Source organism: Onychostoma macrolepis, chromosome 03 (assembly GCF_012432095.1).
Source record: "Onychostoma macrolepis isolate SWU-2019 chromosome 03, ASM1243209v1, whole genome shotgun sequence".
NCBI lineage: Eukaryota > Metazoa > Chordata > Actinopteri > Cypriniformes > Cyprinidae > Onychostoma > Onychostoma macrolepis.
Genome location: NC_081157.1, coordinates 40318662 through 40333441, shown reverse-complemented (window position 1 = coordinate 40333441; position 14780 = coordinate 40318662). Strand labels below are relative to the sequence as shown.

The 14780-nt window shown below is 34.3% G+C and overlaps 1 protein-coding gene across 3 annotated transcripts; it reads right to left on the bottom strand.

Moving 5' to 3' along the window:
- Window positions 1–614: 614 nt before the first annotated feature.
- On the bottom strand, window positions 615–13356 carry eps8l1a (eps8 like 1a). 3 transcript variants are annotated; one of them, XM_058768426.1, is made up of 18 exons: window positions 13219–13356; window positions 11745–11883; window positions 11543–11595; window positions 11376–11423; window positions 9098–9185; window positions 8678–8736; window positions 8209–8353; window positions 8028–8116; window positions 7739–7813; window positions 7343–7491; window positions 4161–4305; window positions 4035–4069; window positions 3847–3955; window positions 3424–3561; window positions 3210–3339; window positions 1610–1775; window positions 1393–1525; window positions 615–841 (listed from the first exon to the last, which is right to left on the bottom strand). In XM_058768426.1, exons 5-18 carry the CDS (start codon window positions 9183–9185, stop codon window positions 755–757), a joined length of 1548 nt encoding a protein of 515 aa, XP_058624409.1. In that variant the 5' UTR covers window positions 11376–11423; window positions 11543–11595; window positions 11745–11883; window positions 13219–13356; the 3' UTR covers window positions 615–754. The 3 variants fall into 3 exon arrangements, with proteins under 3 accessions (XP_058624409.1, XP_058624407.1, XP_058624408.1); XM_058768424.1 differs by lacking the exon at window positions 11543–11595; XM_058768425.1 differs by lacking the exons at window positions 11543–11595; window positions 13219–13356 and having other exon boundaries at window positions 11745–11892.
- Between the last annotated feature and the right edge of the window lie 1424 nt (window positions 13357–14780).

Below are 14780 nucleotides of genomic sequence, written 5' to 3'. Positions count from 1 at the left end.
GGGATTTGATTCATACCAGAGATTCGATTCTTTTGAATCCGTTCACCAGAAAGATTCTATTCAGATTCGTTCAGGGACCCTTTATTGTTTTGATAAAAACAGACTTGTAAAAACCTGCAATCTGACTTTTATTGATACTAAAAAGTTTTTTTAAACCCTGTAATAATACACATGTTCTTTTACTTAAAATGTAAAAAATAATATGTCTGCCTCCTTATAGCCTAAGTGCATCTCTTTTTGCTTTTTTGGCTTCCTGAGTGGCAGGTCTTTAAAAAATGTTTTCAAACCTTTTACTTTTATACAGTGTGGTATGCTGCCACTTGACCTCATTACATTTTAAATTTATTTAATCAAGTCATGTCCAGTTATCATTTTCCTTTTTTTTTGTGAAAATGCCCTGAACTTGTAGTATAATCAAGCAATAAATTAAAAAGATGATAAAATTACTTTCAGTTCATCAAACTAACAATAGAAAGGTCAGGTTGTGTGCAGTTGCATTATGGGGTACACTTAAGAAAAAATGAATATGATTAATAAAATATGAATACCGTCAGTATTTTAATTAATTAATTTTATTTATAGTTAAAATACAATACATAAAGGAATATACAGGGTTGATTTCTATATGATGAGTGGTAATGATGAAATATATCTATTATCAATGACGTAAAACCAACAAAGATCATTATTGTCTGTTAAAGTCTTAGCATAAATGCATGTCTGAATGTGTGAGTGTGAGTGAAAGTGATATCCATTAAAATTCTCCATCCTCTGCTTTCAGATCAACTTTCATCTTCTGTTTCTTCATTATGGCCTCCAACTCAGTGGCCTTCCGCTTATCCTGAAACAGAGCAATGAGAAGATAGACATGTAGAGAATCATAATTTATTTCTGCTAATATCCCTTCTTTTTGTTCAGTGATTTCAGTCACCTCAAACATTCACTGAGACAAATCAACTTTGAAATGTTTTTGACACATGACTTTTATACTGTTAGTGAAAGTGCTTCTATTTCACTATATTTTAATTATTGACATATTGATGCAGCCTAGATAAGATTTAATTGAAATGAAAAGTTCTTCATTTTAAGTCAATGTTTTTTTTGTTGTTGTTTAATATTTAGATTTTTCAAAATCATAAAACTGTTTATTTCTTATCTTAAATTAAAGAGAGAGAGAACTTTTTATATTTTTTTTCCCCAATAAATTTTTAATGTGGTCTCAGACCTCATAAGAATTCACACTTACTATCCCCAGTCGAAGCTGACTGACAGAAGAGCCCATTTCTATTAATTATTTCTATTATCAGGTCTGACAACTGAAATTGCCAGAGGGGAAAATGAGAAGGCATGAGAGGTATTTTGTGAGAATGTGTCTGGGAGTGTGTGATTTACCTCAAGCAGTGCTTTCTGCACCATGATCTGGCTGTAGACTCTGGTTCCCTCTTCTGGACAAACAGAACGCAGCTCCTCCTTATTCAGAGAGAAGAGCTGAGCTCCCGTTAGGACACCCAGACTGTGTACGGTGCTGAGACACAGATAGAGATTACAACATGAGCAAAGGTCTTACATCAGTTTCAACTCCAGATTGTGATGTGTGTATTTTACTCACTAATCATTGAAGCCTTTGGCCCTGAGCCACCCCTGAACCTCATCTGGAGGGGAGTGATAGTCCAGCGGTGCGGTTGTCTCATTTGCTTTGTTAATTACCACTGGGCGTATTGATGCTGATTTACCATTGGCCAATCGTTGCAAGAGCTCATCATTCATCAAAAATACTGTTAACACATATAAATATTACAGTAAGAAATCAAATAAAATATACATTTTAAAAGTGGACATTTATGACTGATATCTCTGATATGGTATATGTGACCCTGGACCACAAAACCAGTCATAAGGGCTAATAAGCTTTCCATTGATGTATGTTTTTTTTAGGATAGGGCAATATTTGGCTGAGATACAACTATTTGAAAATCTGGAATCTGAGGGTGCCAAAAAAAAATCAAAATATTGAGAAAATCACCTTTAAAGTTGTCCAAATGAAGTTCTTAGCAATGCATATTACTAATCAAAAATTAGGTTTTGATATATTTACGGAAATTTACTAAATTAAATATGATCTTTAATTAATATCCTAATGATTTTTGGCATTAAAGAAAAATCGATCATTTTGACCCATACAATGTATTGTTGGTTATTGCTACAAATATACCTGAGCTACTTATGACTGATTTGGTGGTCCAGGGTCACATATGAGGGATAATGTACAGTCAGTCGGTCATTATAAAAAAATCCCAAAGGGGTCTCTTATCATTCAGTGTTGTTATTTTTCACTAAAACTATGAAATATAGTTTTTGGTAATTAAACTAAATATATACATTAGATGAAAAACGTACACTTAAAACCCTGTTGCCTTGGCACCTAACTGCAATAAATATGTTTAATTTGAAGTACTAAAATTCCAAATTTAAAACAGAAATAACAATTAATTAAAGCTATATATAAATCATTTAAAAACAAAAACTGATAAAATGACAAAAACTAACACATTTCTTTGAATAAAAAAATGAAAATCTAATAATAAAAGCTAAATTAAAATATGAATAAAACTATAAGAGTATATAAATAATACTAAAATAAAACTAGTATAATTCTGAAAGAGTTTATTGTATGATACTGATCAGATGAGTCTTAAAACAACCATTTACCAAATGAATAAATGCATACATATAAATAAACAATATTTATTAAGGCTTACTATATAATAAATACTAATATTTGAATTTAATAATAATATTAAGAGAATAATTAATAATTAAGATAATAATTTAATTATGTGAAGAAAAAAGAATCCACAGAATGCTACAAGAAACTAGTATATTGTTAAAAAACATGTGCACAAATGGTCAAACATACAGTTTAGTGGACATTATACAAACATATTTGACTGAAGAATGTTACAATTGACCAATCAAAAGCCAATCAGTCAGATGTTTATGAATAAAATGCAAAATCATTTTCAGAAGGACACTAAGCCGTTTACTTGCTTGCATACAATACTGATAAATAATGACTTTACCATCCTCCATAACCTCGAGGTATTTAACTTTTACTCCAGAAGCATTGTCTTTGTAATCATACTTTGAAAATGCATTTATTAAATACTTAGAGGTGACTAATTTTGAAATAATGTTGTAAGAAACAATACCTTTGTCTCCGTCATCTCCAATTGGTGGCATACTGTGAGGGCGTGGATCAAGGTGGAAAGCATTTTTGCCTGCGGAACTGGGTAGAACACAGGAGACTCTTCCTCCTCCCGGGGGAGGAATAGGTGCTTTCTATGAAAATATGATAGGAATTAGTTTCTGAATTAGCATGTGGGTTTGTTGCTAATTACATATGTGAGCACATGATGCCTTTACCATTGACTGGTTGCGCATTACTACGTTGGAAGTGTCAACTTCTGCATGATTGATTGGCTCGAGGATATTATGTGGAACAAAACCAATTTGGTCGTATTCATTCTTACATTTCCACCATCGCTTTGATGACTCTAACACCTAAGACAGAGAGGATACGACACACAGAGACAGACAAAGGGTAAAACGAGTGTTTGTCAAAATAAAAAAATAAATAAAAAAAATTGGTGGATGAGAACCCATCCTCATTTTGCTTGTCAACTTGACATTTCAGTACATTTTAAATATTTTTATATAATAATTCATATTTTAATATTTTAATAGTATAGTTTTGAATAGTAGTGTACATGTGAATTAAAATAAGTACAAAATATAAATCAAAATGGAAAGGGAAGCCGTGCTTGTGTGTATGTCAATGCAAGATACCTCCAGAGTTTCTCCTTGTAATACTGAGAGTTCACTACTGTTTCGTGCCACAAAGTCATAACTGCAACGGTACAGCCTTTCTTCATGAGGAGGCAGGGAGTCTTCCATCCTAAACCAAAATCACACACACACACAATGAAACAAAGTGGCATCGCAAAGACACACACAGCTGACTGGTCAGTACTAACCCGTCATGTTCCTCCTGGTATACAGTTAGACGTGCCTGATCAATGACATGTGGAAAAAGAAAGGAAGGAATTAAAGGTGGTTTGTATTGTGGCTGTGTTTATATCAGTGAATGAGGGGCTGCATACCTGCTGAGTCTGCATAAGGGCTTCATGTTTGTGCTGGGACTCTATGGGGTCCTCAATGGGTTGTCCATGCATGTCTATGGCCATCAGCTGCCAACCATCCAGAAAGACAGGTTTGTATTGAGGCACAATCTCGGTGAGATGAGAGCTGACAAACACACACTGGAGTTAACTAACCAATCTTTATTAGTTAAAGCCTTACCGTTGCAAAATAGAGCATTTTCCTTTCTTTTTGAAGCTCAAACACACTTTTACCTTTAAATATAATACTACACCACCCTGCATCATATTTGCTGAATGAAATCCAATACTTGTTTCTTACTCATTTTGGGGTGCTGATTTAAAAAAAATAGTGCCTGTTTTGCTCTAGAATGTCACACTTTCTCAAAAATTATGAGCTTTTCATAGCATTTTGCTTTCAATAGCAATTTGTAAGGTGAATAAATCTTAGCCAATAATAACCAGACATGATTCCTATCTTCCTCTGAGCCATGTTGCAACTATTTGTTCAATTCCCAGCCGATTTTGACATGTATGAATGATTATGAAGACATTACTTTATGCCTAATCGTGATTTCAAAGTTAGAATTATGGCCTGTGACAGAAACAGAAAATTACATATTTTGTGAAAAAAGCTTATTTGGTTATGTTTATGTAAAGTTATTTGACATCAAATGGCGTATTTGAACATATTTTTCCACTCCTTTGCAGATTGTAAGTTAAATAATATATTTTGAATACTAAATTCAACTAATTTTGTTATTTTAATAAGTGTCAGTCCTCTGTTGTGTGTCATGTGTTCCTGCCACTTGTGTCCTTATTTCACTTGTGTTCCTGTCCTTGTTAAGTGTGATTATTAGTTAAGTCTGTCCAGCTGTGTTTTAGTAATTATCAGTAATTATCATGTGTATTTAGTTCATGCCTTTTCAGTTAGTTTTGGTCTGGTCTACTCGTTACTCCCCGGTATTCTTGCCTTGCCCTGCCTTGTCTTGCCCTGATGTCAACATTAAAGATTGTTAATTTGAGTTTATCCTTGTCTGCGTGTTCCTCGTTCCTCCCTGCTGTGTGCACCGTGACAATAAGTGCATTAAGGCTGATATGTATTCACGTTATTTAATTTATATTTTAGACAATTTTAATATATATATATAGTTTTTGTTTTTTAATACCCGAATATTGTAGTATTGTCCCGAATATAAAACGACCCTGATTATAAGACGACACCCTTTTTCCAGATGTACCTTTTGGAAAAAGGCTTTTTGAAAACCAAATCTTTTTTTTGTTTGTTTGTTTGTTTTTTTCTCTCTCTGTAAAACTTTTTCTTAAATTATTTTCAAATTGCATATTTTTCCTATTTTAATTTTTGTTTTGAAAGTCTGGTGAATACTGGTAAAATGTACCAACAATGACATTGAAAAATACACACTTTTTGATATACCATTGAAATAACAGGTAGCCCATTTGAATTATATAACATTTAGGCTATCCATCTCATAGTAGCCTACAAAAATGTTATTATCAGTAGAAGTGAAATCTTATTGTAGTCTTCAAATCTGGGTACTGTCTTATGATTTAAAATCACTTACAGAGGAAGTTACATGACAGCCAGGACTCGTGCCGCTGTAAGCTTTTCTTTTTCTTTTGTTTTCACTCGCGATCTTTACAACACACATTACATTACATATTTCATGGCACACTCGTTTTAAGCGTGTTTGGCGCCAACTATTTTGTGGGTATATTATTGACATGTCAAAGTCTAAACCCTGAATATAAGACGACCGCGTTTTTTTCAGATGTATTTTCAAGAAAAAACATCGTCTTATATTCGAGTCAATACGGTATATATATATATATATATATATATATATATATATATATATATATATATATATATTTTTAGCATAATCAAAGCCTTTTTTTTTGTAAATCAGCTATTTTTTTTTTTTTAAAGATGCAGGACTGTGTTATAGAAAAGAGTAACTTATGTTGTGCTCTAGATTTTTTGTGCAATGAAAATAAAGTTTTCAGGTTTGGAACAATATTAGGGTGAGTAAATAATGACAGAATGTGCATTTTGGGTGAACTATCCATTTATAAGTGAGGTTCAAACTCAAAGCAGGTATCTTTATGGTCATGTATTATAATCAGTACCGTTTCTAGGCATAGGCAAGCTAGGCGGTCGCCTAGAGCGCCACCAGCTGGAGGGGCGCCAATGAGCGCACGTACTGCCGCTACATTTTAACAGGGTTGTGATCAAGAGTGTCACGGACACCCTGAAATATGATTGCCGCCCCCACTGGATCCCCCAACATCATTGGGCTAGAGAGGACTGTCATTCTGACAATGCCTGTATGCCATTGGATCAGAGCGCTGTCAATTGCTGCCTCTGATTGTTGCATGCAAAGTTTGCATTTGGATTTGGATCCCTCAACAAAGCCATTAGAACAATGGGTTCTGTCAGTGTTTTGGCAAGGTATGGCTTTTTTTTTTTTTGCCGTGCAAGTTCGAGAAATCATGTTTCATGTGAAACTGGTCTAAAAGTTGTGCGTTTTTGCACCAATGCATCGTTAAAGGTTCAGTGCGTCATGTAATATTTACATATAAAACTTTTACATACAATTAAAATCAATACAATTAAGATCAATACATACTTTATTAAACCACTTTGTCAAATTTAACGCATCCTGATGGAAGTGTCGAAATGCTGAATCAATTAATTCGCACAATTTATGTGTGATGACAATTTCTTAGCAACTAGGGATTGTAACATAGAGCTATACAGGCATCCAGTGACTATAATGGTGTCACAGATAACAAACTGTGCAAAATGTTTTATCTTAGCAGTCAATTTACAAATAGGCCTAATGCCTTCAGATTTGTGGAACTCACAATGTGCTGAATTTCCACAAATTAGTGTTGTTACTATGACAACCAATTTATATAAAACCTATAGCCTATAGGCCTACAAATATAATTTGTAAATGTATAAATGTTATTTAAGATTTGAGTGTTTACATAATCAGTTTTATGTTATTCTGTATGTAATATTAATTATCTATTGGGTGTGGGAGTTGGATGGGGGCGCTAATAGGATTTCGCCTAGGGCGTCAAAATGGCTAGAAACGGCCCTGATTATAATAGTATAATTTTCATTCAAATTCAAATTCTACAGTTTTGTTACTGACTATGGCATGGTCCAGTTTGGGCCGAGTAACTTCCACAGTGGTTTCTCTTGTTCATTAAGGTTCTGCTGTAGTAGGGAGATTGCTCCACTGGTCATAGCGGGACTGGAGACTGTTGCTGCCAACTCAGGACCACCTGTGGTCTTTACCATCTGGTGAACACACAACAAACCATATACACCATATGGCAATTACAAATTCTTTCCTTACTTTGTGGAAAAAGTAACCTCTGTTCTCTTCTAAATTAAGTTAGAGAAAGTTATACCTACGTTGCCAATTCTATGTTCTAATATACTAATAGTTTTTGAATTAGGCATATGAATGTTAGAGTTTGGGTGTGTTTCTCTGTATATATACTGTGTGTGTGTGTGTGTGTGTGTGTGTGTGTAATACTCTTACCAAGTGCAAAGGGATGAAGACATAGTGCAAGAGTTCCTCTGAGGTTGGCTCTGAGATTTTCGTCTTCAGGCGATCCTACAACAGAGACACACACACACACACACACACACACACACACACACACACACGGGTCAAGCACATCAGTTTTATGAAATTCTTAAATACGTCATTTGTGCTCTACTACCCAAGCAAAACTGCAAAACAATAACTGGAGAGAAAATTAGACACCTCCCTTTTGGGGGGAATGAAAGGCAAGGTTTAGTAAGACTTGTCGAATTCGTCTCCTTACCAGTAGACAGAGAGAATATTTAATCTTCTGAAATATATCCACAAACTCTTGTTTTGATGGCGGCGTCACCCTTTGTGTCATAGGACCATCTACAAACATAGATGATTTATGATTTACTATGTTTCTGAAGGTCTTGGACAGGCTTGTGAATAATGGAGATCATCGGGGGCGTCTCTCTTACCATCCTGCTCTTTCTTCTTCTTGCTTTTCTTCTTTTTGCTGTTCTTCTTAATGCTCTGTTGCTCTAGAATGTTCTTAGCCTCTGCTGTCTCCTGCAGACGGGCCATGAAACACTCCACATCAGCAAAACAGCGATTCACCAACTCCTATGAGAGGGGGATAGAAAAATGGTGGAAATTGTACGGTTTTAAGCAATAAGTCCAACTACATAAGCGCCCGTTGTCATAAAGGTGACATGCATTCAATGAACTGTACTTTTTTTCTATACAATAATGTTGAAAATGATTGCAAAATACTTTAGGGTGTGTTTATACACCCTATTTTTAAAGAAGCAAATAACCTTCTGAAATATTCACAATGTGTAACAAGTGTGACAACTGGCCCTGGTCTCTTCTATTACAAAACTCAATTTTATTTTTTCAGGTCTGCATTCTATTTAACAGGAAGTGTCCTATTTAAGTCATACTTACAACTTCTCTCTGTGCATGCATCAGATGAGTATCTGTTTTGACTCTGTCTCCTCCATTTACTAAGATAAGCAAATATAGAGCAATTAAATATCATATTTATATGTAAATATATATACATATACATGGGTGTGACAGAGGTATTACAATGTGAAGGTGGTTTATGAGGACACTGCCTATGTCCCCATAATTCAAAAGGCTTAAAAAACATACTAAATTATTTTGTTTTGAAAATCAAAAAATGGGGTAGGTGTAGGGCGATAGAAAATACAGTTTGTACAGTATAAAAACCATTACGCCTATGGAAAGTCCCCGTAAACCACCAATACCAATGTGTGTGTGTGTAAATTTACATAAATAGTCAAAAACATGTATTGTCATTATGTATATATTTAATAAAACAGAAAGTAGACATATACACACATGCATTTACACCTATGGGATGTGAGTTAGCAGCTGTGTTGTTTGTAGACTTAGACTGTCTCCTGGGGATAACTTGGGGAGCAGCCATCTTAGATAGTGAAATAATGAAGATGGAAAAGACAAAAAACAAAGGAAGTTATACAGACAGTGATTAAAAATTCCTGTCATCCAATTGACAGCTTTACCTGGTCACCTGCTCACACACAGTCAATGTCAGGTCTGGTTTGGCTCAACACTGATGAGTCACAAGAACAACAAAACCATGGAAAGCTTGGACAGGTATGCGGCTTTTCAAATGCATTTAAGAGAACAAATAATGTCTGAATTTTTAAATCTACTTAAATTTTACCTGCAATTCCTTGGTCAACTAAACTTTCAGTTAAACAGCATTACGCAACCACAACCCAATTATGAAAGAGGACTATAGGGTAGTGGACTATTGGGGAGAAAGCATCAGAAACTGAAGACAGAATTTCATTCAACTGAGCTGGCAGGCAGACAAAGAAGTGAGACTACTATGCCAAGGAGCCTGAGAGAATCTCTTTATATGGTTTGATGGTTTAATAAAATAAGCTTTAGGACTTGGGCTGCCACAACTCCCTATAATTAAGACACGCCTGATTTTTCTTTTTTTGCCAAACAAACTCAATGAATGGCTTTTTTGTAAATCTGGTCTTGGCAGGATTGCTTGAGAGTTTCACTCCTTCGTTGTTTAAGACTCTGGGATAAAGAAGGTTGACATTCCACACATAACCAATACATTACTGCACATTAGCTCAGTCACAGCTATGGCCTCCAACTAGCAGAAACCAATAAGCGTTTGTCAGATCAATTGTGACCCTGGAGCACAAAACCAGTGTTAAGTCGCTGGGGTATATTTGTAGCAATAGCCAAAAATACATTGTATGGGTCAAAATGATCGATTTTCCTTTTATGCCAAAAATCATTAGGATATTAAATCAAGATCATGTTCCATAAAGATATTTTGTAAATTTCTTACCATAAATATATCAAAACTTCATTTTTGATTAGTTATATGCATTGCTAAGAACTTCATTTGGACAAGTTTAAAGGCGATTTTCTCAATATTTGGATTCTCTTGCACCCTCAGATTCCAGATTTTCAAATAGTTGTATCTCGGCCAAATATTGTCCGATCCTAACAAACCATACATCAGCTTTCAGATTATGTATAAATCTCAATTTTGAAAAATTGACACTTAAGACTGGTTTTGTGGTCCAGGGTCACAATTAGCTTCTTAGTTGTGGGGTCACTGTTACAGAGTCTCTGACTATTTCTTTTCAGGATGTTAACAGTTAAAAAAAAACAATAACTGGTGAACAATAACTCATTAAAAATGTACAATTCAACTTTTACAGATGGATTTCATAGTCTGAGACCACTTGTTAAAAATTACTTTCTTGTATGTATTTTCCAGTTTCTCCACAGCCCTATATAGGACAAGCAGTTTGCAAAATGTATGAATGGTTGGAAATAAATAAATGAAAAGCGCATAATAGGTTTGTGCAAAAATGAGTGATCATGTTCTACAGCATGAGATGATCCATAGAGCATTGCATGCTTCAGTGGAGGCAAAAACTACCATTTTGTACTGTTATACAAAATGGCATGATCTATAAGTCATGATCAATGTCACGAATGTAGTTATTTGATTAGTGACCCACAAATAATGTAGAATCTAAAACATCTGTTCTCCATTTTATGTCATAATAATTCTTGATTTAATGTTTGAAATGTTTCAAAATCCTAATCCTTTTTACTTTAAGGTTTAGATTAGATTTTGAATCCCCAGATTTTAGGACCCTGACTATATTCCTGAAAATTGCAAGTCGAAATTTCCAAGAACTCAACACAATCACCATGTCAAAATCACTGCATTGACTCAACACTCTTGTGTTGTTTAGGAGGAGTGGCAGCATCTATGCCCAGGATTTCCAACACAGCTGCTATTATTAGCAGAGATCTATTCAATGACTTTACACTTTCATGTTATTGTATCGGCAAAGAATAGGTACAAGACACAAAATATAGCTCTTAGATATGATATTACAATGCATTGAACACTGCTATAGACGAGTGAATACTTTTCAGTCCTTCGGGGGAAAGCATTCGTTACCAATGTGCATCACAACTAGCATCTGCATGTGACCATAAAATCATAATATACACCTGTTGCCTAAATTGCTAGTATTAATATAAAGTGTCAGTTTCCATGGCATTAATATAAAGATTTAAATGTCTGGTTTAAAAGTCTTACCGTGTGTTAGATGTGTGCACGTCCTTCTGTCACATCTTCTGTTTACACCTAATAGAGAAACGCAAGAACAAGAAAAACAAGTTGATCTGTTTAACTTGAGCAAAGCCTGGACTCCCTCTCTCACTGTCTCTCTCTCCTGAGTTTCAGGATATGAAGAGCATAGAAACCTGGGTGGAAGTGTGTAAATACATTCTGATGACTGCATTCCTCTTACATTCCTCTGCGAGACAATAAACACAAGAACTTCACAGAGATCAGATTTTTATAAGAAACTTTGAGAAGCCCAAACTAAATTATAGAAAAATACTGTGTAAAACACCACATAAACGTATGTATTCACACATAAAGACACATAAATTTAATACTCACAGAGCCAGAGAGTCTAAAGCGGTGCATCGGTCACTGCTTCAGTGCAGTGTGTTCAGGTTAAGCTTGTTTGTCTAGATCTGTCATTCTTCTCATGCCCTCCCTCTTTCTTTATTTTTTTTCTCTTCCACTGTTCCTGTCACTCACAGGTGTAAAAAAAAAAAAAATTCTGTTACCTCAGTGTTTAAGCTATTTGAAGTACTTTCGTGAGTCTAGGTCAATTTATGCGGTGTTTGCTGTCAGCACCCAATACATTTAGAGAGATATTATCTTACTGCAAAGCTTTTGATACATAGATTGTATTAGTAATGTATTGTTGTTGCTTTGCTTTTTTAAACAATCATATCTCGTTGTTACAAAATATTTGTTATTCTTAAGAATCTCTGTAACTTGCTCAGTTGTTGGAAATTGTGCAAAACTATCTATTTATTATTTATGCTAAAAATAAAGACATCTATTATTTGATATAAATATATGCATTAGGTGCAGAAGAAGCATAGAGGGTATATTAGGTATAGAAGAATTTCTCAAAAGTCACAAAGTAAATAATAAACATACACTCCCACACTGACATAACCTCTCACTTGCAGTGATTGTGTCATTTTGATATGAATTGCCAAGTAGAGCACAAACGCTGTTCATCCTACCAGGAGCTGTGAATCAAGTTTCACATGACACTTTATGTACCTGCATTTCCTCTTTCCTCTCATTCAAAGTGCTACACTGTACCTTACGAATCTGCATTTTGAATCTTTAAAGCGACGATTAATTAAACACTTAATTAAACAGTCTGCAGTCTCTAAGTAGATTTGTGGATGCGCAACTTTTAATAAAGTTAAAAATGAAAAAGACTTGTTTAGTTCGTGAACAACTACTGCGTATTTAGCGAACAGGTTGAGTAAATGATTCAATGATTCACTCAAAAACACTTGCTTATCTCCACCGTGAAACATGCAAAATTGATTAGGACACCAAACAGGATATTATGTCACACTCCATGGCTTTTGTTCATACATTTAAACTGTGGAAAGTACAGTCTTTCATCAATTCCATTTTCAGAGCTGGGCAGTAACTGATTGGATTCTGTATTACATAATCAGATTCCAAAACGTGTGTATCTTGTAATTAGATTAAATTACATTTTAAAATACTCAGAGTACAGTTAATTTTTTGTTGATTACATATTATTCACATTATCCATAATTGATTGATTCTTCCTAATTTCTCTTTTTCATCTTTTAAAATGTACTTTCTAAAACAGCCTACCACTTCTATACTTCAGTTTTGTGCACATTCTCAGCATTTGACCACTGGATTTACAAAAATAATTTCAGGTTTAAGAAGTATTTCAACATTGCATCAAGTACTGATGAACACATACATTTTTATTTAAATTATCACTCTGTGGGTTATTTAACCACTATAGCTTTGGAAGGCTTTAATACATTAAAGTGCACAAATTCACGTTATTTCTTACGTTATTCAGGCATGTCTTCTTATTCAGGCATAAACATCTTTCATCTAATACTGTATATTTAGCTACTTGAAGTACTTGAATATTTGAACAATTAAGTATCACATTTGCAAGTTCATGGTTCTCTGAGCAGGCACAAATCCTGGCAGCAGCAGGTCACAGCGCCACTTCCGGTGGCGCCAGGTCGTTTCTGGCAGCTGCCACGGTTTTTCTCGCTGTTTTTGCTGTTTGCTCGGTAAAAACTACACTGTTCTCAGTGGCGTGCGGTGGTGTTTTTTTTTTTTAATGATGCAAAGTTCCCACAATTGTATTACTATTATTATTATTATTATTATTATTATTATTATTATTATTATTATTATTATGTATCAGCTGTCAGAGTTCGTGCCAGGAGTCACAATCGCTTGTCGCCGTTTCTGCTGTAAACTACAGTTTTATTTTTAACTAAAAGATTTGATGATGTATATTATATACCAGCAAGCAAATGCGATCAGAATATGAACCCAGTGAGCTAAATTGCATAAGTATTTTCCCATAAAGAACATACACACAGATAAGGAGTGCCCAGCTGCCGCTAGCTAATACTGTCTATACGCACACACAAACATTTATTTTTTTATGTAGGCCTATTTAATGTAACACTTTAGCTATTAACTAGTTGCTTGCATATTACTATGTTAGCTGTTTATTAGTACTCATAAAGCACATACTATGCCTTATTATGCGTGATTCTACATCTTACCCTACCTGAAGAGTAAGGAGTTTATTGAGGCAAAAGTCAATAGTATGGTAATAGTGAGAATTGGACCCAAAAATAAAATGTGTGTATATATATACACACAATATATATTAAAATAATCATGAGACCATTTTAATTGAGACACTTAAGTTTTTATTGATTTTTAATGTATTTTTAACTGATTTTTTATTTATGATCCTAAAGGATCTTTATTCACTCTTTATTAATCCTTTCCTTTGAACTGTATACAGTGAACTGTTGGATCCTGAAGGATGAAAAATTCTTAATCAAATATGGCGACAGTAGCCCACTTGTTTTTATCCACAAGCTCTGTCCAGAACATCTCACAGTCCTATCTTTTCACAAACAAGAAAGAAGTGAACAGTTCCGCTGGAGAACTTTCTGCCCACGCAGCTTTGTGTAGGGATTTAATTTGGTGCTCATCTGCTTGTTGGTATGTAGTATGCATCATCAATTTTTTATAAAAAAATAAAAATAAAAATCCATTTCAATTTCTGTTACCGCACCAGTCAGCTGCAGTCCTGGTGTCTCTCAAAAAATGTTTTCCTGCTGTGAAAGAAGAAAGTATGGTCAAAATATTTGGTGTATATAATAATGTTACAATTAATGCCTCAGACTTGTAGGCCTAGAGCATTTACAGTTAATGACATAAATGATCTTTTCTAACAATGAATGCTTTCTATAAATATTATAAACGTATTGCTACTGTTTTTCATTATAAAATAACAGTAAAAATTGTTTGCAACAAAACTTACGAAAATTACACATGGTTTTGCAACGTATAAAAAAGGTATTACAGTTAAAA